General features: G+C 37.0%; 1 protein-coding gene across 1 annotated transcript; it reads right to left on the reverse strand.

Moving 5' to 3' along the window:
- Window positions 1–1,529: 1,529 nt before the first annotated feature.
- On the reverse strand, window positions 1,530–18,889 carry Smp_017420 (hypothetical protein; the record flags this gene model as incomplete). The annotated part of the gene is made up of 3 exons (XM_018791210.1): window positions 1,530–2,076; window positions 11,263–11,626; window positions 18,668–18,889. 3 exons carry the CDS (start codon window positions 18,887–18,889, stop codon window positions 1,823–1,825), a joined length of 840 nt encoding a protein of 279 aa, XP_018645591.1. The 3' UTR covers window positions 1,530–1,822.
- Between the last annotated feature and the right edge of the window lie 2,916 nt (window positions 18,890–21,805).

Here is a 21,805-nt window from a genome sequence, read left to right on the forward strand (position 1 = left end):
CTTGTAGACCTTGTGCAGACTACCGTGATGTTGTCCTTCGATGTAATATATGTTGAAGGAAGACATTTGCTAGAAAAGGAAGCTTTATCGCTCGATCCAGATTGAGACTAAGGCATATTATAATAATTGCCGCCAACTTTATGATAAAAGCACCAGTAACATTGGTTGCAATAATAGTAGATGTCACTGAAGTCTCGGCTGTTCAGTGGTATGAGTATTGTAGGGATGTATTCGTTACAAAAATGACAAACTTACACAACTGGAGTAGTACTACGTACTTACTCTCACGAAACTAAGTGCAATGGGTCTCTAGTGATAATCCTAAAGATATATACGTTCACTTAGATGCTCACCAAATACTTGACCTTATTAGAACGACACATTAGCTGGTTTGACAAAACGTCGTCTGCATAGAAGTAAGATATGAACTGCTACTTGTGTTGACCTCTTCAGCTGTACTATTATCAGCATTAATGATATTATACAGTGATGTTTGGAATATTGAATGAAATTTAAGCAGCAAAACATTCATTCGTAATAAAGATATGACTTTATGTTATATTACAGAAATGTATTTCAAACATTAAGCAAAATGATACACAAATTTAAATTCTGTACCTAATCTCCCCATGAACTTCCTTTTTTAAGATAAGCAAATCATCACATGGCCACGTGTGTATAGCCTCTGTCAGGGAAGTCCTACTCACTGACTTCTCGTGGCATTAATGTTGTTTACGAAATTGAGAGGACGAATAGCGAATGTCCGACGCTTTAACCGGGTTGGTGGACACGGAGAGTCCACCTAGGGAAGTTGGAAAACCCTGATTACAAACCAATCTTGCACATAAGCTCCAGTATCCTGAGGGAACAAATGGCGTATGAACCAATCATTGGTCACCGACTACCATGGGACTGCATCTCTTCACGATGCTCCATTGCCTTGTGGAACAGACCTTTAGGTCGAAGGCTTCAGGTGTGTTCCCCTAAGAAAACCACCTGCTTCAGTTTGAGCACCCGGGCAGTATCACAGCCCTCACAAAAATCAAATGAGAATTGTGTGGCGCATATATATCTGGTGTCTTTTTGTACTAATATCTATGTGTTTAAATAAATACCAAAACACCCAATAAGATATATCGTGGTTGTTGGCAATATGCATCAAAAAGAATGTACATTATTTAGATGTCGATTGACTGAACTGCTAACTTCTAACTGATGATCACTCAATATTAATCGTCAGGAAGAAGTAAGAAATGGAAACTTGTTGAAATACATTGTACTGAGAATTCTAGATTATACCAGAAATATAATATTGAATAACGTCATTACTAATAATAATAATGTTCTGACTCAAAAATAAATTCACTACTCTCAGGTTCGATTCCTAGAAAAAACTCCCAATCCTTTGTTACACCTATGTATATACTTGTTTTACAAGTCTAAATTGAGACGAAATTCCCATGATAGACAACATCATTATTCAACCCTTCAAATACAACCTCTTATAGTATAAATCTAATTCACTAGTTCAGTTATTATATATATTAGAATACAAATACTAGCAAATTATTACATAAGAATAGACTTCAATTGTTGTAGACATATTATACAAGCCATCATAAATCATAAGGTTAGAACTAATACAATATATAGTTTTCTATAAGCTTTCTAAATGAAGATTTAATTCTATATCGTTTTATTTTAGTAGAGCTTATTTATACTACTGAAATGAAGTAGTACAGATGTGATGCAAAAAAATTAGTGTAATCATTAGTTTGGTAAGTATCCCATTGAAAGCCTAAAACATGCATAGATATAATGGTTAACGTTCTGTACTGGAAAACTGACGTGGTATAGGACGATTTGAATAATTGACTTTTGACATTGGTCTTGTTTGTTGTTGTCCTTGTTTATTATCTGAGGTTACATTAGATATAGGTCGTAGATTATCTTTACGATCTATTTGTTCATGTAATATAGTTTCTAATTGATTAATACGTTGATCAGATTCATTACAAACTTGTTGAAGTTCTTGAATTTGTTTCATTGATTGTTTACTTTTAATGAATACAGTTTCTGGAATTAGAAAGAGAACAGTAGTGGTTCACTTTAAAGTATTGAAGTGATATTGATTATTGATTATTACTGTAAGATCTTATTTGGTTTAGTCAAAGATATTGACTTGAACCCGAGATTATTTTCGTCACCCATCAATTTCAAAGTGGAAATCTTTGAAAATAAAGAAGTATGTGACATTTGTTTCGTTTTAGTGCTAGACGTCACATTCATGAGTTGGTCATGGGTCTAACCCATCTTATTTGGATCCTGTGAAGCATTCCATATCTCTAGACCACTGTAATGAACAAGTCATTAGATGCTTTGTTAAAATAAACTACTGAAGGTTATAACTTCCGGATGAAATATTAATCTAGTAAAAGTTGGCTTTAAATCATAAATATTGGTACAACGAGGCACCAGATACATATGGCCACACAAATCAAATGAGATTTGTGTGAGGGCTGTGATACTGCTCAGGTGCCCAAGCTGAAGCAAGTGGTTTTCTTAGGGGGCCACACCTGGAGCCTTCCACCTAAAGGTCTGCTCCACAAAGCAGTGGAGCATCGTAAGGAGATGCAGTTCCAAGGTAGTCGGTGATCAACGAATGATTCATACGCCATTTGTTCCATCAGGATCCTGGAGCCCATGTGCACCATTGGTTTGAAATCAGGGTGTCCACTAACCCGGTTAAAGTGCCGGACATTCACTTTTCGTCCTCTCAATTTCGTAAACAACAGCAATGTTACGAGAAGGCAGTGAGTAGGACTTCCCTGACAGAGGCTATATACGCGTGGTCATGTGAAAGCATTTCGAGATGGAGCGCGGACTCTCCCCACTCTCGGTCGTACCAGGGCATTAGGGCGTCAATTTAGAATAGAACAAATCTCTAAGATTAAACAATTAAAAAACTATTACACATTTACTCTGAAATGGTGATTAATCGGGTTTAACCACCTACGTAATAAGATAACTATCATCAGTCACACTGTATGATTTTCATGCTATTCTACAAATTAATAATTGAAGATAGAATTATAGTTCTAAAGTAATGCGCTCAATGCAGAACACAAGTGGCCTGACTTTGATCTTTAGTATAGTCATGTTGGCTCACTGATTGAGAGTCCTGTAATTCCATGAAGAAGTTATCTTGCTTTACAGTCGAAAATTGATTTCTGAAGAAAATCGTTTCAACCTTTCATTTATTTAGAAAAAGTTGGCTGAATAAATAAATAAAACATTGATAAAAGACTGAATACTGCGACAAGTCTGTAGGCGGTAAAAATGCGTTTGTATCATTTATGTTTGTTGATTGATTAAGTTGTCATGACAACTTTTTTCAGATTGAGTTAAAGGATTGAGATAATGCTATGAGATAAGTATTATCAGTAGTATAGGAAACTATAGTGTAATACATTTAGAATAATCTGATCCATTTTGAAAGAAAATCAATATTACCAAGATAGGTTCAACGTCTACAGAGATCAAAGTTCATCAAACGGTCTGTTTTATGCAGTTCCATTCGAACTACCATAGATCATTGACCTCAAATACAATGGTACACTTTTACAACTCTCATTTCGAAATAATGAGAGACAGTCACTAATTACCAACTGTGATACTTGACTCATGAGTGATGCGGTTGAACTCTGTTAATCATAGAGACTTCAAGAATGTTTCTCAGTAAATAGTAATTGACAGATAATCATTATGATTAAGATACAACTTTTATAGAAATTGTTCACATTACTGACTGAGTGTAGGTAAGCAACGTATGAAAACGTGGCAACTGTCTCGATCTAATATATGAATTATAAGCATAGATGGATAGTGGCTAGTAGTGGAATCCAGGACGAGCGTTTCGTTCTATTCGGGACTCTGAGACTTGAACCCACTACCGTTTGCTTCAAACGCCATCGCGTTATGCACTCAGCCACTGAGTTCAAGATTCTAGAAGACTATATCAAGTGAATTTAAACTTCAACCCGTTGCATAAGAAAGTGGCTATCAGGACTCAGTAGATGAGTGGATAACGCGATGACGTTTGAAGCAAACGATACTAGGTTCGAGTCCCAAAGTGAACATCAACTCTGAGATGAAGGTCCATCCAGCTGACAAATGATATACATATATACATTCATCATCTTTTAAATCTGTTCACCAATATACAGAAATTTTTACATGGATACAAAACATATTTAGAATTCATATACACCTATATTCATTTCATATTTGAATAGGTGTATCTAACTTTCATTTTTTGGGGGGAGGGGGTGTTTCTAGTTGACCTATTTTATAACACAATGTATAAATTTTCTTTGACAAATTCATCTATTTTATAGATAAGCATATCAAAACAAACAAACAAAAAGCAGCACATCTATACAATCATTTGTTTGAACAAAATCTATAAACATTGAATAAATTACTTAAATAATATACATATGTATATGTATGAAAGTGTAAAGTTATTTTCAGCAGAAATCACGAGTCAATTGAAGCTAGACCAACATGAAAAACCTGGAAGTGTTGGACGACCGTTTCATCCTATTGTGGGACTTGTCAGCAGTGCGTATACATCATCCCACCTCGCGAGATTCGAGTGTAGGGCCTATCAGTCTCGCGCGCGAGCGCTCGACATCTAGACCACTGAGCTGGCATCCAACTGTGGTAATGTCTAACTTCAACCAATCCACGAAATTGAACAACCGTTCATCATTGTCTTCAGTGAGTTGATATCTAACAATAGATGAAACGGCCGCCCAGTGCTTTTAGGTTTTCCATGGTGGTTTAGCATCAATTGACTCATGATTTCAACTATAAAATATAAGTATATTGTGTAATGATAAAACAAGAATGAAAATGTTGGAATCGAGAGATTTATGTCAAAATATATTCTAATATATTATAATTATGAACAGTGAGGCTAATCCGTATCAAGTTAAGAAAAGATATCTATCTTAGACAATGGAAGATGGTCGGTCAATTTTGTTGGATGCCAATTCAGTGGTTTAAAGGTCACGCGTTCACGTGCGAAACCGAAGATCCTAGGTTTGAATCTAGTGTATGAGCACTGCTGAGAAGTCTCATACTAGGAAGAAATGGTTGTCCAGTAATCTCAGATTCTCAATGGTGGTTTAACATCGATTGATTCATGGTCTGAATCAAAAACTTCACATTCTCCACAACCCCCTACTGATAATGATATATATATATATATACTCACGATAGTTGTTAACTGTGTAATACATCTGTTATTTATGGATAAACAACAACAACATGCATAAGAATGACTGAATTCGAGAATAATGATCAACTCATTTTCAACTCATTTGCTGGATGAAGTTGCCCTCGCTATAAAAAATTGAGATTCTTATTTTGAAACTGGTGTCACATTGTTTGTACTGTAGAGAAGTGCGGAAATGGAAGTAAGTAACTAACCAGTACTGGTTTTGTAATAGTTAAACAAATTCGGTTATAAATCTAACGGTGTTATTAGACACTAAACTTGGATCATCCCATTTATATTGACTAACATATTTTACAAGTGGACATAATTAAGATATTTCCTTTTTATGCTTATTAAGTCAATACAAGACAATGTACCAACCTACTTACATCAAAGAACCAATCAACATCGAGGTGCATAGAACAAGCTGTGAATCACATGTGGAGAAATTCAAAAAGTTCACTTTTACCCAAAGTTTGTGCTGATGATGTCGTGTTCAGAAGGACGATGAAAGCTCCACGACCAAACCATCCAGCTCAGAGAACAAACCTACATCAAAATCACCCACCTCAGCTACAAATCTTCTCCACCATTTTAAAAGTGACTTCTACGACTAGTTTAACTATTGACTAACTATTTCGATTGTCCTGCAGAACATTGAATAGTTTAAGATTATTATTCCCCACAAAGTAAATATGAGCTAAAACATTTTGTAAATTGATCCTATGTCCAAGAGATTATAATGATATTCCTTTATACTGGAGAACAGAACAAAAATCATTAATGCAATAACAGGAAAAGTTAACTTATTCCACTGTGCTCCAAGCATGTCAGTTATAAGAAGAAAACCAGAAAAATATAGAATTCCACAAGCGACATAAGGATTATTACACAGAAGACAATTATAAGCCAAGCAAAGCCTCAAATTACTTCAAGATTTTGAGTAAAGTCAATAAGTCTATCAGTTTACACTTCCATCTCATTTCTTCGGTAAAACGCGTAATTCACCGTTAGTTTTAGCGGATTTCTTTCGAAGAGCATACAGATCTTTGAGTTAACTCTGTTTGTAACTAAACTAAACAATTCATTAGACATACCAAGTTATTTCTACCCATCAAATTTGTTTAGAGTTCACGTTTGGTTAATTTCCAGTAGTCTAGAAATCGATTACAAAATTTGTTACCCAGCAACTTAATATATCCTATTTAATAGTTTATTTAAACAACAAATTCTGTTCAATTTGATTATATTTTCTCTAATTCTAACTTCTGAATTCCTTTCACTATCGGAAGCAAAATAGTATACACAGTACTATCCAACTAGTCAATAGTCTCTGATTGAGATTCAAAATTCATTAAAGACTTTTATATATTCTTTGAGAAAATCCTTCTGTTGTACTAAATACTCAATGAATTAGTATGTTTATAATTAAATGTCCATTTAATTTGAAATCTGTTTAAAAGTATCATATAGGGTTACCACCACTGGCAATATCTGATAAGTCTTGTTAATTGAACGCTATATTCGGATCCAAAGCTAGTCTTGTAAACACCAAACTAGAACTAAACAGCGACTTCAACATAAGAGAAAAGGTACAAAATATGCGAGAAACACTTTACTCTATAGGTTCATTTATGTACAGAAAATATAGAGTTTTTATAGTATTTTAGAAGACCTTAGGTTTTCCTGAAAATTCTAAAATGCTACTAAACATAGTAACAGCATAGTAATCAGTCAATCAGAAACTCTAAATGTGACTTTTCACTTTTGTGATGTTTCTAACAAAACTTCTAGTCAACGCTGATTGGACAAAATGCTTCTTAATGTTTTCCTGAGTCTTTCTTGTCTATTGCGAGAAATTTTCTGGATCACCCCAACAATATCAATGTTAAATATTATAGACTCTATCTTATTGCGTTCCAGCAATTCTAAATACAATATCTTGGACTCTGTGCTTTAAACATTCATACATATTGTAAACAATAAATAAACAAATAGTCTATAGATAGAAATACCTATTTCCTGACTAGCTGAATACAACATATCAGTTCGAAATGATATCAGTCAACTTTCGATCAACTTAATGTCAATGTCACTAAACATGACAAGGGTTATGTTATGAATAGTGACTTTGAGGACTATTTATTGACCAATATGATATGTATATTTCCTATTGTATAATTGTTAGGTAACTAAACTATTCATATTCGTGTCCCTTTTATTATAAGCTTCATTTTGACCTATGGACTATTATTATACGATTTACCATCCTTGAGTTATTCCTAGTCTATTGATTACTGTTCCCCCTATTCACAGCCACAGTTGGCTGAATCATGTACAAATGTTATTTCCTATTTTATTGGTACGATGTGCTCAGTTTGTTTGGTATATAAACCCAGTTTGCTTGAGAGTAATGATTCATAATGCGGAGGCAGTTATTGGTGTTCTGAACTTAACTGGCTGATAAGTACTCAAGACTGCTCATACGGCTTTTGTGTGTCATTGGGCGATCAATAAATTCATTGCTCTCTAATAGACAATCACTCGATATAACAACTGGCGATGGGGATCGGACCCTTAATTTTTTTCGAGGTCATAAACATCTATTACTATCAAACTAACATGAATCTTGGGTTAATTTTTTCTTAACTATGGTCTGAAATCATTTACGGATTATGATATTGAATTACTTTTAATCTAATGATCATATCACAATTTGATTAAACAAATCCGAATATAAATTCACTTGGTATTGTTTGTTTGAATCTTCCCATCGATGTTTTTAGCACTGCAACTGGTCATTTTCTTATTGGCATATATGCATACTGTGCGTATTGCCTCGATATAGCCTTTAATTCACAAGCATTATAAGCAAAGATGGATAGTGTCTAACAGTGGAATCCAGTTTGACGCGCGTTTCGTCCTATTTGGGACTCGTCAGCTGGATGCACCTGTATCTCAGAGTTGATGTTCACTCTGAGACTCGAACCTAGTACCTTTTGCTTCAAACACCATCGCATTATCCACTCAGCTACTGAGTCTTAATAGCCACTATAATTAATGCCTAAATAGTTTGATTTTAACAATTAACAAGCCAACAACTAGTGTAATTATAATTGAATTTCTATCAACTACATCTATATGTCTATATGATTCTTATATGATGAATCAATCAATCAAAGTTTAACTAAGGTCTATACCATCAATTCTTTAATGTTTACAATGATTCCATCAATTATAAACTATTCATTCTATTATATACTATTCTTCTTTCTTATCATTAACAACTACCCTCATTTTAATTAGAAAGAAATGTTTTTAGTTTCTTTTTCTACTACTAATTTTCATATAAACCGGTAAATTTAGAAGTAGCAGTGTATAAATTCACTTGGTATTGTTTGTTTGAATCTTTTGATTGATGTTTAGAACTGTAATTGATCAGTCTCTTATTGGTATATGTGAATATTGTGCGTATCGCAGGTAAATTCAGCTGATGAGTCACAAATAGGACGAAACATGTGTCTTGGATTTCACTGCTAGCCACTATCCATCTATGCTTATAATGCTTGTGAATTAAGGCTATATCGAGGCAGTCCACACAGGACGCACATATACCAATAAGTGACTGATCAATTGCAGTCCTAGACATCAAAGGGAAGATTCAAACAAACAATACCCAAGTGAATTTAAAGTTCACCCCATTGCACAAGTAAGTGGTTATCAGGACTCAGTAACTGAGTAGATAACGAGATGGCGTTTGAAGTGAAAGGTACTGGGTTCGAGTCCCAGATGCAGGTACATCCGGCTGACGTGTCTTAAATATAACGAAACGCTCATACGTGATCCCACTGCTAGCCACTATCCATCTTGGCTAAGTAGTGTATAACAATATGACAAAATAGACATTTGATTCAACTTTATGTTTATTATATCATCTATTTATCATAGAAAGGAAAATACAGTAAACTGAACTTAATTCTCGAAATGTACTTCATGTTAACCTAATCAATGTCAGTAGATAGTCAAATAGTGTAATACTCATAATACATTTGTATAGTGATAGAGTGAATCAATCAATGTTAAAATGAATGTTAATATTAATCATAGTCTAACGAACTACCACAACTATCATCAAAATGGTACAAGTATTTATAAAGAGTTGTCTACGCAAGATACTCAATATCCGTTGTTGGCTGAATACCATCAGCAACAGCCCACTATGGGAGAGAACAAAACAACTTCTAACTGAAGAAGACTCTAGAGACGGATAAGACATACTTTACGATAATCATTAAACTGTATCACAAGGTAAGCGCTAACTTGAGATCCTGAAGGGAAACGGTAAAGTGGAAGACCGAAGAACAAACTATGTAGGGAGTTGTAAACAGACATGAAAAGGATGAAGAACAACTGGAACTAACTGGAAATGATTATCCAGGGCAGGATTGAATAGAGAATGCTGATGGGAGGTCTATTCTCCTCCAGAAGTAGTAACTGGCGTAAATAAGTAAGTAAGTGTAATATTATCGACAACAATTATTGAGATTTTTAGCTTACAACTTTAATTTATTGAAGAGATTTGATTAAATCACACGGTGTGAAACATGATCAAACATGAAAAACCCTAATTGAATTCTATGAAGCATAAAAAATTGAAATATAATACGAAATTATAATCCAGGGGTTTGTTAATCGATTTGTGATATAACAGTGTCTTTACCTAAATATTATTTATTACTCCAAATGTCAATGCGTTGCCCCGCTGCTGGAAACTTAAACGATAAGTAGTTGGTTCGTTTTTTCAGTATGAATAACAACACTTAGATACAAAAATATCTAGCTTTTGAGTCTCATATTGGTAAAAACAAGCATCTCTGATATCCCTGCCAGCTAGAATCCAAATATTCTAAAACCTGAAATAGACTGATTTCATTGTTTTCCTAAAGTTATTTTTATAACTCTTGTTATTATTTTATATAATTGAGATCATGAGTCAATTGGAGTTAGATCACCATGAAAAACCTGGAAGCGCTGGACGGCCGTTTCGTCCTATCGTGGGACTCGTCAGCAGTGCACATCCACGATCCCGCCTCGCGAGATCCGAACCCAAGACCTACCAGTCTCGCGCCAGAGCACTTAACTGATAGACCCCTGAGTCAACATCCAACGGTGTTAATGTTAGTGCGGATGCGCATTGCTGAGGAGTCCCACAATACGAAGAAACGGTCGTCCAGTGCTTCCAGGTTTTTCATGGTGGTCTAACTTCAATTGACTCATGATCTCAATTATATAAAATTACTAAAATCTCCACAAAACCCCCTTCTGATTTTATTGTGACTGTTCTAATCATCATATAGAGTAAAAATTTGAAAGAGAATAACACTAATTTCTGAAAAGATAAATTACATAATAATTTAATTTAATTAAACACATAAGTATTGATACAAGGAAGCACCAGATACATACGCGACGCACAAATCTTTGTGTAAGGGTTGTGATACTGACCAGGTCCCCAAACTGAAGCACGTGGTTTTCTTAGGGAGCCACACTCAGAGCCTTTGACCTAAAGATCTAACCCACAAGGCAGTGGAGCATCTTGAGGAGATACGGTCACATGGTAGCCGGTGACCAACAATTGATTCATATGCCATTTGTTCCCTCAGGATCCTGGAGCCAATGTGCACCATTGGTTTGGAATCAAGGTTTTCCAACTCCTCTAGGTGGACTTTCCATGTCCACCAACCCGGTTAAAGCTCCGGACATTCACTTTTCGTCCTCTCAATTTCGTAAACAACAGTAATGCCACGAGAAGGCAGTGAGTAGCACTTCCCTGACAGAGGCCATATACGCGTGATCATGTGAGAGCTAACTCTCCCTACTCTCGGTCGTACCAGGGCATTTGGGGGCAAAATTACATAATGAAATCATACAGTTTGATTGAGAAGACAATGGACCCACAAAAAAAACTGAATACTTACTTCTTATAAATCTTCTAATATACCATAATCTATAAACAATCATAAGACCAAAGATTTCAGCAAATGTTGAAGCTGTATCTGCTTGTAATGTAATGTGTAAATAATTACATAATTCTAATACTTTCGATGAATTCATCATTCTTGATGGTCGATTAGAATGTCGATATATATTATATATATCTAATGAAAAACATACAGAACATATAAGACCATCTATAATGAATAATAATTGATGACCCCATTGACGAATACCCATAGCCCATATTTTAAATGGAATTTCCACAACAAATAATGATAATATAAATAAACTTAAACATTCTAAAGCTAATTGACCTTCTAAAATTAATCGTTGACTATTTCCAGGCTGTGGAAAAATTTATAAAAAAAAAGAGACATAAAGTAAGACAATAATCACTGGGTTATTATACAAATGGGGAAACATAGTAGTTGGACACAATAATCAATGACATATGTAGTGTTGAATTGACCATAAGAACAACCGATTACTCATGTCTAGTACGCCTTATCGCTAGTACTTTACAGTCTTATAATGTTTTATAATATGTATATATAGGGGTTAAAATTTAACTCAAATAACTTACGAACTATCTCATGATTAGTATCTAAGTGATAAGGTGTTACGTATCACTTAGTATTGTTTGTTTAAATCTTCCCATTGATGTGTTAGGACTGCAATTGATCAGTCTCTAATTGGCATATATGTATACTGTGCGTATTGCCTCGATATAGCCTTAATTCACAAGCATGACAAGCAAAGATGGACAGTGGCTAGCAGTGGTTATCAGGACTCAGTGGTCGAGTGGATAACGCGATGGCGTTTGAAGCGAAAGGTACTGAGTTCGAGTCCCAGAGTGAGCATCAACAACTCTGTGATGCAGGTGCATCCATCTGACGAGTCCCAAACAAGACGAGACGCGCGTCCAACTGGATTCCACTGCTAGCCACTATCCATCTCTGCTTACGTTACGTATCATGACTATAATAATCTGTAATATTGTGATGTTTGCTACTGATGCCGACAGATATAAGTAGTATTGTTGTGAATGAGAACACAGGTGAGGACAACCAACTATGTATTTAGCACAAATTACAACGTTACTTGGTAAAATACAAAAACCATGCTATGATACACTATTTGCAAAATGTTCTTCAATTGCCTCAGGCTTCATTGTTCCTGGATTTTCACACAAATTGCTTTTTATTTCTGTTCTTCTCTTCTTGATCTTCTCAATCTTCTGCTGTCAGATATTCTATTCCTTACTCACCATATATACTACTTATGTTGATATCAGTAGCTCACACCACACTCGTCCCCCCTTTTAATAAGCTGTTCTCGCAATCTTTCTGATCGGCGTACCATTGTCTCCTTTGGTGCTGTTCGTGACTCGTGCTCATGATGTTCTTGAAACCATCTCTGTAGTTGACTGGCATTTACACGCTTCTGCTTGTCTTCTCTCCGGATCGTGTAAACTGGGCCGCGTCTCTCCGTGATAATGTACGGTCCCTCCCATTTCGGGATCAGCTTTCCTGACCCTGGTCCTCCTTCAGTGTTAGCTCTCCGTTCTCTACACTTTACCAGGTCCCCCACTCTAAAAGGCTTCCACGCTCTTCTCTGCTGTTCCGCCTTCTTGATGTCTGATATTTGTTTCTTTTTCACGTTCTTTATTGCCTCCATCCTCTCTTTCCTTAATCTTGTTGCTGTCCACTTCTGCTGCTGTGGCCACGTTTTACTATGCATTGGAAGTCGTGGCTGTCTACCATACATAAGTAGGAAAGGTGATTTCTTGGTTGTTCCTTGGATGGAGGCACGATGCGCCAGCAAAATTAGTGGTAACTCTTTCTCCCAATTCCCTCCTTTAGATGCTAACCATTCCTTTAATGTCCGGTTGTTTCTTTCCGTAAGCCCGTTCGTCTGAGGGTGATACGGTGTAGTTCGTATCCTCTTGATGCCGAACTGCTTTAAACGGGCCTTAAACTCGTCACTTTCAAAACAGGGACCCTGGTCGGTTAGTATCATCTTCGGTACTCCATGACCCGCTACAATGTGCCGGATTATTACTTCGGTCACTGTTTTCGCCCGCTGGTCGGCAATCGGTACAGCGTCGACCCATCGTGTAGCATGTTCCGTCATTACTAGTAAGTATCGGTTGCCGCTATCCGTCTGTGGAAATGGTCCCATCACATCTACCGACCATAGATCACCGACTGCGGTTACTGGGACCGACTGCAATGGCGGTTGCATGTATCTATCGCTTTTCATTAATTGGCACTGCTGGCACGTCAACACATATTGGGCCACATCGTCTCTCATGCCTGGCCAGTATGCACTTTGCCGTAGTAAATCTGTCGTTCTTGCGATACCTGTGTGCGCTACCTGATGGCATTCGTGTATCATCTTACGCCGCCAGTCTTTCGGGATCACAGCCACCCAATTTTTGTCATCATCCTGCCAGACCAGAGCTCCATATGTGTTCACTTTCAGTCTTTCCTTTTGCCGAAGCAACATTATTACCTCCTTGTCCATTGCTCGTTTGTCAACATCTGCCCCCTCTCTTATCACTCTGATTACCTCTCGAAGTTTAGGATCAGATTTCTGTTGCCGGACGAGTTCTAGTGGGTCTCCCTCTATACTGTTCACTGCGTATGCTGTCAATGGAAGCTCGGCTTCCATGTCTGGTCTTGACAGGTAGTCCGCCATTACATTTTCCTTCCCTGGAACATGCCCGATACTGAAGTCATACTCCTGCAGACGTATCATCCATCGCGCCAACTTCCCACGTGGGTCTCGTGCTGTTTGTAGCCACTGCAGAGGTTTATGGTCAGTCTCGATGTGAAATCGTCTACCTAACAGATATGGTCTCCACTTGTCTACTGCCCACACAATCGCTAAACACTCCTTTTCGATCGTTGAATACTTCTGTTCCGCAGGCGTGAGAACGCGACTTGCGTATTCCACCACTCTATTAGACTGACTTAAAACGGCACCTATACCATGGTCACTTGCGTCTGTTGTCACTGTAAACGGTTTCTCCAGTTCGGGCAGTCTTAGCGTCATCTGGCGGTCGTCCAGCACGTTTTTGATTTGATTAAACGTTTGTTGGGCGGTTTCAGTCCACGAAAATTTAGTGTTACTCAACAACTTATAAAGGGGTGCTGCTATTTCGTTGAAATTCTTGATGAACCGACTGTAGAACGCCGCCCTTCCCAGGAACTGTCTCAATTTCCTTTTCGAATTCGGTACTGCAACGTTCTTTATAGTCAGAATTTTCTCCGGCAGTGGTTTTATTTCTCCATTTCCCACTTTATGCCCCAACAACGTGATGCTACTTTTAGCCATCTGTGACTTGTCCTTATTAATTCGAAGTCCGAATTCTTCAATTCGCTTTAAGACCGCTTCCACATGCTTGACATGATCTGTTTCTGTCTGGCTGTATACAACTACATCGTCGCCATACACTTCGACATTATCTAGATCCCTGAGCAGTAGCGACATTAATCTTCTGAACGTAAATGGTGCACCCGCCAATCCAAACGGCATTCGTCTAAATTGATATTGTTTATCACGTATGGTAAATGCTGTTTTGCTTCGATCGCTCTCTTTTATAGGCAGCTGCCAATAACCTGACCGCAAATCCAACACTGTAAACACTGTGGCATTCTGCAGCCGATCTAATGTTTCCACTACTGTTGGCATTGCACACGGCTTTAGTTCTGTTATATTATTCAGTTCTCTAAAATCAACACAAAATCTATATTTCCCATTCGGTTTCTTTACCAAGAGTACCGGTGAGCTATATGGGCTGTCCGCCTCCTCAATTATTCCTTCTTTCAGCATCTCTTGGACCTGTCGATTTACTTCAGCCTCTAAGTGCACAGGGACACGACGTGTTGTGAATATACTTCCTCCATCGTTCTTTATCGGGATTTCGTGCTTTACTTTGTCGCAAAATCCGTACGGTTCTCCTTCTCCAGTGAACAGCTTCGCATACTTTTTGCACAACTCGGTGATGTTTGGTTTCTTCGTCGGAACGGCTGTTGCCACTCTAACCTCAGCCACCTCGCTACTTTCATGTATTGGGAATGAACCGTACTTCGTGACCACCTTACCGCTTCTTAGGTCAACTATGGCTTTTACTTCTCTTAGGAAATCTGCTCCTAATATTGGTCTCGACAGGTTTGCGGTTACCACGAACGGGAAACTTATCGCCGAACCATCCACTTTTACGATACTGTTAGACACGCCTAATACCTCTAACATATGCCCTCCTATAGTGTGAACTGCGACTTTACACGGCTTGAATCTCTTACATTGCTCTTTACCTATTAACGAAACTGCTGCCCCTGTATCGATTAGGCACACTAAATCTAGTTCATTTACGTTCACTCTTGCATAGACTGCCCCTCTATCTACTAATGCAACTTCCCCCAGATCCCTAGAGTAAGAAGGAAACACGTAACGTCTAAAATATCTCCGTTTTCGTCGTGTTGGACAGTTTATCTTCCAGTGTCCTGTCCCTCCACATGCGAAACACTTATCATTCCTTTTACGAATCACTCGTAATGCCGCAATCTCGTGCTGCAGTTCTTCAATCTTCTTCTCAATGCTGCTTATCTCCTGGCTTTCGCACGCGACCGGAGCTACTGTTCGTGTCATCAACTGCCGCGTCACCTTTGCAAGCTCACTGATATCCATAGGTTGCGCGGCGTGTACCAGTCTCAGCTGCTGGGAAACGGCAACTGGCACGCTCTCGATAAACTGCGACGCCAACAACTGTGCCTCCGACTCCTCATCCAGATTTGGCAGAGCGCGACGCAGCAACTTGGTAAGCTCGACGGCCAGCACCAGCGGATCACCATCGATCGGCAACTTCGCCACTCGGAACTTCTGCAGTGCGTCTTCTCTGTCCACTGGGCTATCGAACTCCACGATCAACCTCTCCGTGACTGCCTCCCATGTCGTCTTACCGCCCGCACCGTCCAGGCTGTCATATACAGCTTTCGCTCTGCCTCTCAGCAGCGTCCCCAGCACCACCGTCTTCGCCTTCAGCTCCTTCACTCCCACCAGCTCCGCCACGGCTTCGAACTCCTTCAGGAAGCCCATCACATCTCCGTCCTCAAATTCCTTCGGCCATGGGATCTTCATCCTTGGAGGCAGCGACACCAAATGTTGTGAATGAGAACACAGGTGAGGACAACCAACTATGTATTTAGCACAAATTACAACGTTACTTGGTAAAATACAAAAACCATGCTATGATACACTATTTGCAAAATGTTCTTCAATTGCCTCAGGCTTCATTGTTCCTGGATTTTCACACAAATTGCTTTTTATTTCTGTTCTTCTCTTCTTGATCTTCTCAATCTTCTGCTGTCAGATATTCTATTCCTTACTCACCATATATACTACTTATGTTGATATCAGTAGCTCACACCACAGTATGTATCATCAATTAAAAGTGAAATACTCGTCAGTAGAAGTTTAAGAAGATCTGAGAGAAGAGAATGACGACAGAGGATGGTTGGTATGGAAACGAAAGAACAATCAAATCTGACATAATTGATTGACAGTTCTCAAACAAAGTATTTACTGTATGATTCTCAGATTTTACTATGATGTTTTATAATTTTGTATTCAAATACATTCGATTGTCCCCACTTGTGTTCTCGTTCACTACAATATTAATTTTGTTAAAAGATGGTTTGTTTTTCTAAAGTATTGGCAAACTACTGACAATTTTTACTTCAATTTCAACATGATTCGGATTTAAAAATCTTCTGATGTCGAATACATACGCAGGATCGTAATTGTAGTGGTATGAATTATAACAGGTATCGTTAATCTTGTGTTTCTAAGTCAGATATTTAGATAATTCATTGTATATTCGATAAATAGATGAACTAAGATCATTGGTAACCTTGTTCAATAAAATTCTTGGCGTATTATTAAAGTACAAGGAATAAATTAATTCACGTAACATTTTTTACATTTGTTGTCCTTATTTTACTTAAATTTATTCTCATAGCTGAAATCGTGAGTCAATTGAAGCTAGACCACCAGGGAAAATCTGAAAGCACTGGACGACTGTTTCGTCCTGTTGTGGGACTCCTCAGCAGTGCGCATCCACTACCTCGCCGATACGGTCGTCCAGTGCTTCCAGGTTTTCCTTGGTGGTCTAGCTTCAGTTGAATCACTCTTTCAGCTTTGAAAATACTAAATCTTCACAAAGAAACCCCTTCTGATATTAGGTTTATTCTTTTGAAACATTTTATGAGGTTTGTTTGTTTAGCTGAAACCTCAGTATACAAGTGATCTCTGATTTCCAATGATTACTCAAGTAAAATCGGTTTCTGATTGAAAAACTCTTAGATAATCACTATAACAACGTAAGGAAAAGAGAAAGATGTAGTATAAATCTATTCTCGTTAGTAATTTAGGTACGGTACATATGAAAATATAGTGAATAGCTATATTGTAATTAGATAGCTGATTAGCTGTATAATTATTTACAAATATCCAACGCTCTAACAGGGTTGGTGGACACGGAAAGTTCACCTAAGGGGAGTTGAAAAACCCTGATTCCGAACCAATGGTGCACATGGGCTACAGTATCCTAAAGGGAAAAATGGTGTATGAACCAATCGTCGGTCATCGGCTACCATGGGACTGCATCTCCTCACGATGCTCCACTGGCTTGTGGATCAAACCTTTAGGTCAAAGGCTCCGGATGTGGCCCCCTAAGAAAACCACTTGCTTCAGTTTGGGCATCTGGAGGTTATGACAGCTCTCACACAAATCAAATGAGATTTGTGTGGCGCATATATATCTGGTGCCTCTTTGTACCAATATTTATCATCTTATTAGTTGACATCATTCGGTCATCCATGAAGTAATGCATTCTTTCTTCAATGTGAACTCATCGTAATCTCTGAGAGTTTAAATCTTCTGTATGTTGATATTTATAAATGAATATGACCAGACTATGTTGGTACACTTACTTCAAATACATACCAATCAGCATTGCCATCATTTACGGGTTAATTATATAGTAAAATGTGGTCTATGATGTAGAATCCAAGAGGCTCAAGAAATATTGATTTGATTCATTTTTGATTATCAATACAGGAAAAATGAAAATCTTTAATGGTTACTTAATACATACAATCTTGGATAAATAATCCAACCCATAGTTCACTAACTAACACTATTAAGTTGGTACATCTCGACAAGTCTGGAAACAAACGGAATATACATCGTGAATTCCATTACAAATCGATTATATACTCACAAGGTAAGAACATTATTCTGAACTGTATTACAACAAGAGACAACAGCAGTCTTAAAAACTGTATAATGTTACCTTTTCTACAAACATTTTATACTTACAGGTAAACGTAATGATTCTGTTTCCAGTATTACTCGACATAATACTAATAATGCTTCGAAACCAGTCAATCCAATAACTGATAAATAATATTTTCTCATATTAAACACTTGTTTTAAACGTTTCCTAGCTAATGTACACTTTCCAGATGGTCGTGTTTTTACCCTTGAATGTGGTATATTATTAATTAATTCCTTGTTAGCTTCATCCATTGTTGCCAGCATGTTATTTAATGCATATGAAGAAAAGATGTATATTTGGTTTTTTGTTTTTTTATTGGATAGATTGTACTAATGAATCTGAAAGGGAATGAACCAAAGATAACTAACTGTAAACGAAGATAAAACATACAAATCTCTATGACGAAGATTATCAATTGATCATTGGGTTTATAATGACTTAAAAATCACTTTTTATGAAGGTTTCGTCTCATTTCTTTCTGAATAGATTCACGAAAATACTTTGTAGAACCTGATAAATACGCATGAACAAATACAGATGAAGATAACAAATGTAGCAGCAGCCTCTGCATCAATAGACGTCAACATACACAAAGGAAAAAGCAAGATTCTCAAATACAACACGGAGAACACCAACCCAATCACACTTGATGGCGAAATTCTGGAAGAGGTGGAGACATTCACGTATCCGGGAAGCATCGTTGATAAACAAGGAGGATCTGATGCAGATGTAAAGGCGAGGATTGGCTAAGCAAGGGCAGCATTTCTACAATTGAAGAACATATGGAACTCAAACACAACTGTCAACTAAATTCTAAGTGAGAATCTTCGATACGAACGTCAAAACAGTCCTACCGTACGGAGCTGAAACGTGGAGAACCACTACATCCATCGTCAAGAAGGTACAAGTATTTATAAATAGTTGTCTTCGCAAAATACCCAACATTCACTGGCCGGATACTATCGACAACAGAGTTTTATGGGAGAGGACAAATTAGCTTCCAGCTGAAGAGGAAATTAGGAAAAGACGTTGGAATTGGATCGGACATACATTGAGGAAATCACCAATGTGCATTACAAGGCAATCCCTAACTTGGAATCCGGGAGGGAAGCGGACCAGCGGAAGGTCAAGGAACACATTGCGTCGGAAAATATAAGCAGATATGAAAAGGATGAATAACAAGTGGAAAGAACTCGAAAGGAAGGCCCAGGACAGAGTTGGATGGAAAATGCTGGTGGGCGGCCTAGGCGTAAGTAAGTAAGTATCTACCATGAGGAAAAGTTTTTTCTACAATATCTAGGAAATGATCAGTATTTTTTTTACTTACAGCGAGTGATAGCTGACCTTTACACAGTGTTAAATTCTTTTATCCGTTAGAGATAATCGAAGTCTACTAAGCAGTTAAGCCATTTATTTGTCAGAACCATGGAGTGGACAAACATGACGTTGAGCAATTTTCGATAGTCAGAAAGGATATTCATTTTAGTCCTAAAGGAATTCAGTTACCTTAGACATGAACGTGAAGCACTTTAATGCTGAAAACCCTGGTTCATAATATCCGAAAATCTCAAAGTATATTTAGGTAAATCTAGAACGTGTTACAAACAGTCATCTATAAAACAATTCAAATGTAACCAAAAATCATGAACATGTTTTGTTCACGAATACAAGTTTCAGTATGCGGTAAAAGCAGATTAATGTTCCTCATCATATAATGTTAACTGTTTTAAATATGTTCAATCACACTGTAAGGTTATATCATTAACTAACTTAAACTAATCCAACATTAAAAAATCAAAGTAGTTTAAATGTGATTCGTAATACTATAAGACTTTTCAACAGTGAAAACCAACGATTACTCCAAGGATTTAACCTCTTTTGAAGTGCTTTTGTGCAGTCAACTAACTTCCTCTTGAACAATGTCCACAAAGCTTCGGCATATCTATGAACTATCTAATGATATTCAAACGAAAATTAGTTATTCTAAAATAGGATGTTTTAAATTGTCAACTTGAAATCACTATTACTTTCAAAAAAGCATTAGTTTGTATATCATAACAACTATAGAATGAAAATGAAAACCGGGATTGGATAATTTTAGAAATAAGTAATAAATAATTCTTACCGATAAAACTATGAGACAGTCATATGAATAGAAAAACCAAATATTTACCATTTCTATAATTCACCTTGTCAACTATGTATGAAAAAAGTGTGCATGTTCCAGGGAAACCAGATTTTGTTTTTTTTCAAACTATATGCACCCAATGTAAAGATAACTGTGAATCAGTCGAAATAAAACAATATTTGTGATTTCATAGTCCAATTAAAGGTATTTGTTTGTTTCTTCATTGTACATACTTGTATGTATATGTCTTTGTTTGATTGGATGTGTATTTATACTAGTGTCTTTATATACACATATGACAATATTTTGATCGATACAAGGGTAACGATTGAACATTGTTTTCTTAATTTTATGAAGTTTACTTAACATAATATATATCGTATAATTGTTGCATGAATGTTGGTCTAGTTTATAAATACTACACCATCATGATCACAAGTCAAGACTTGGAATAGCTGCAAAAATCTGTATCTTGGTATTTACTTACAAATATGTAATGCTATTTATATTTTTTATTGGGGAACATTATGATCCAAATTGGCACAAAACTAACAACAAAAGTTTTGCACACATTATCATTAATATAGCTGGACTAAAAATAATCCGTTATTCGACTTAACGGTAACTTCCACGACAAAACAGAACAAACGTTTTCCGCCCAACTTAAAATTTCTGTTTTGACGGTACACCTGATGATAGATTTTAAAGTGAGATAGGTGCTACGGAGGTTACTCGGTATTATTTTAGCTAATCTTGGTTAATAACATGGATTATAACACTGATTAAACAGTGAAGAGTAACTAATTAAGCTAGTAACCGGTGATGGTCAATTTCTTTAGACCAAGCCACTCACCAGTTCAAATGGCTTAAATATATGTTATGATGCTATGGAGTTAGAGCTAGTCTTCAGAATGCCGTGGAAATAAATTTTGGATTGGTTCCAACCTGTCTGTAAAGCTTCAGTTTAGTCTTTTGAAAACTAATATCATGCAAATAGTGTGTGTCAAAATCTGTCAGTTAAACGACCTCAAAAACTAACCATTTAGCAAAC

Source organism: Schistosoma mansoni (assembly GCF_000237925.1).
Source record: "Schistosoma mansoni, WGS project CABG00000000 data, chromosome 3 unplaced supercontig 0174, strain Puerto Rico, whole genome shotgun sequence".
In the NCBI taxonomy this organism is placed as follows: Eukaryota; Metazoa; Platyhelminthes; class Trematoda; order Strigeidida; family Schistosomatidae; genus Schistosoma; species Schistosoma mansoni.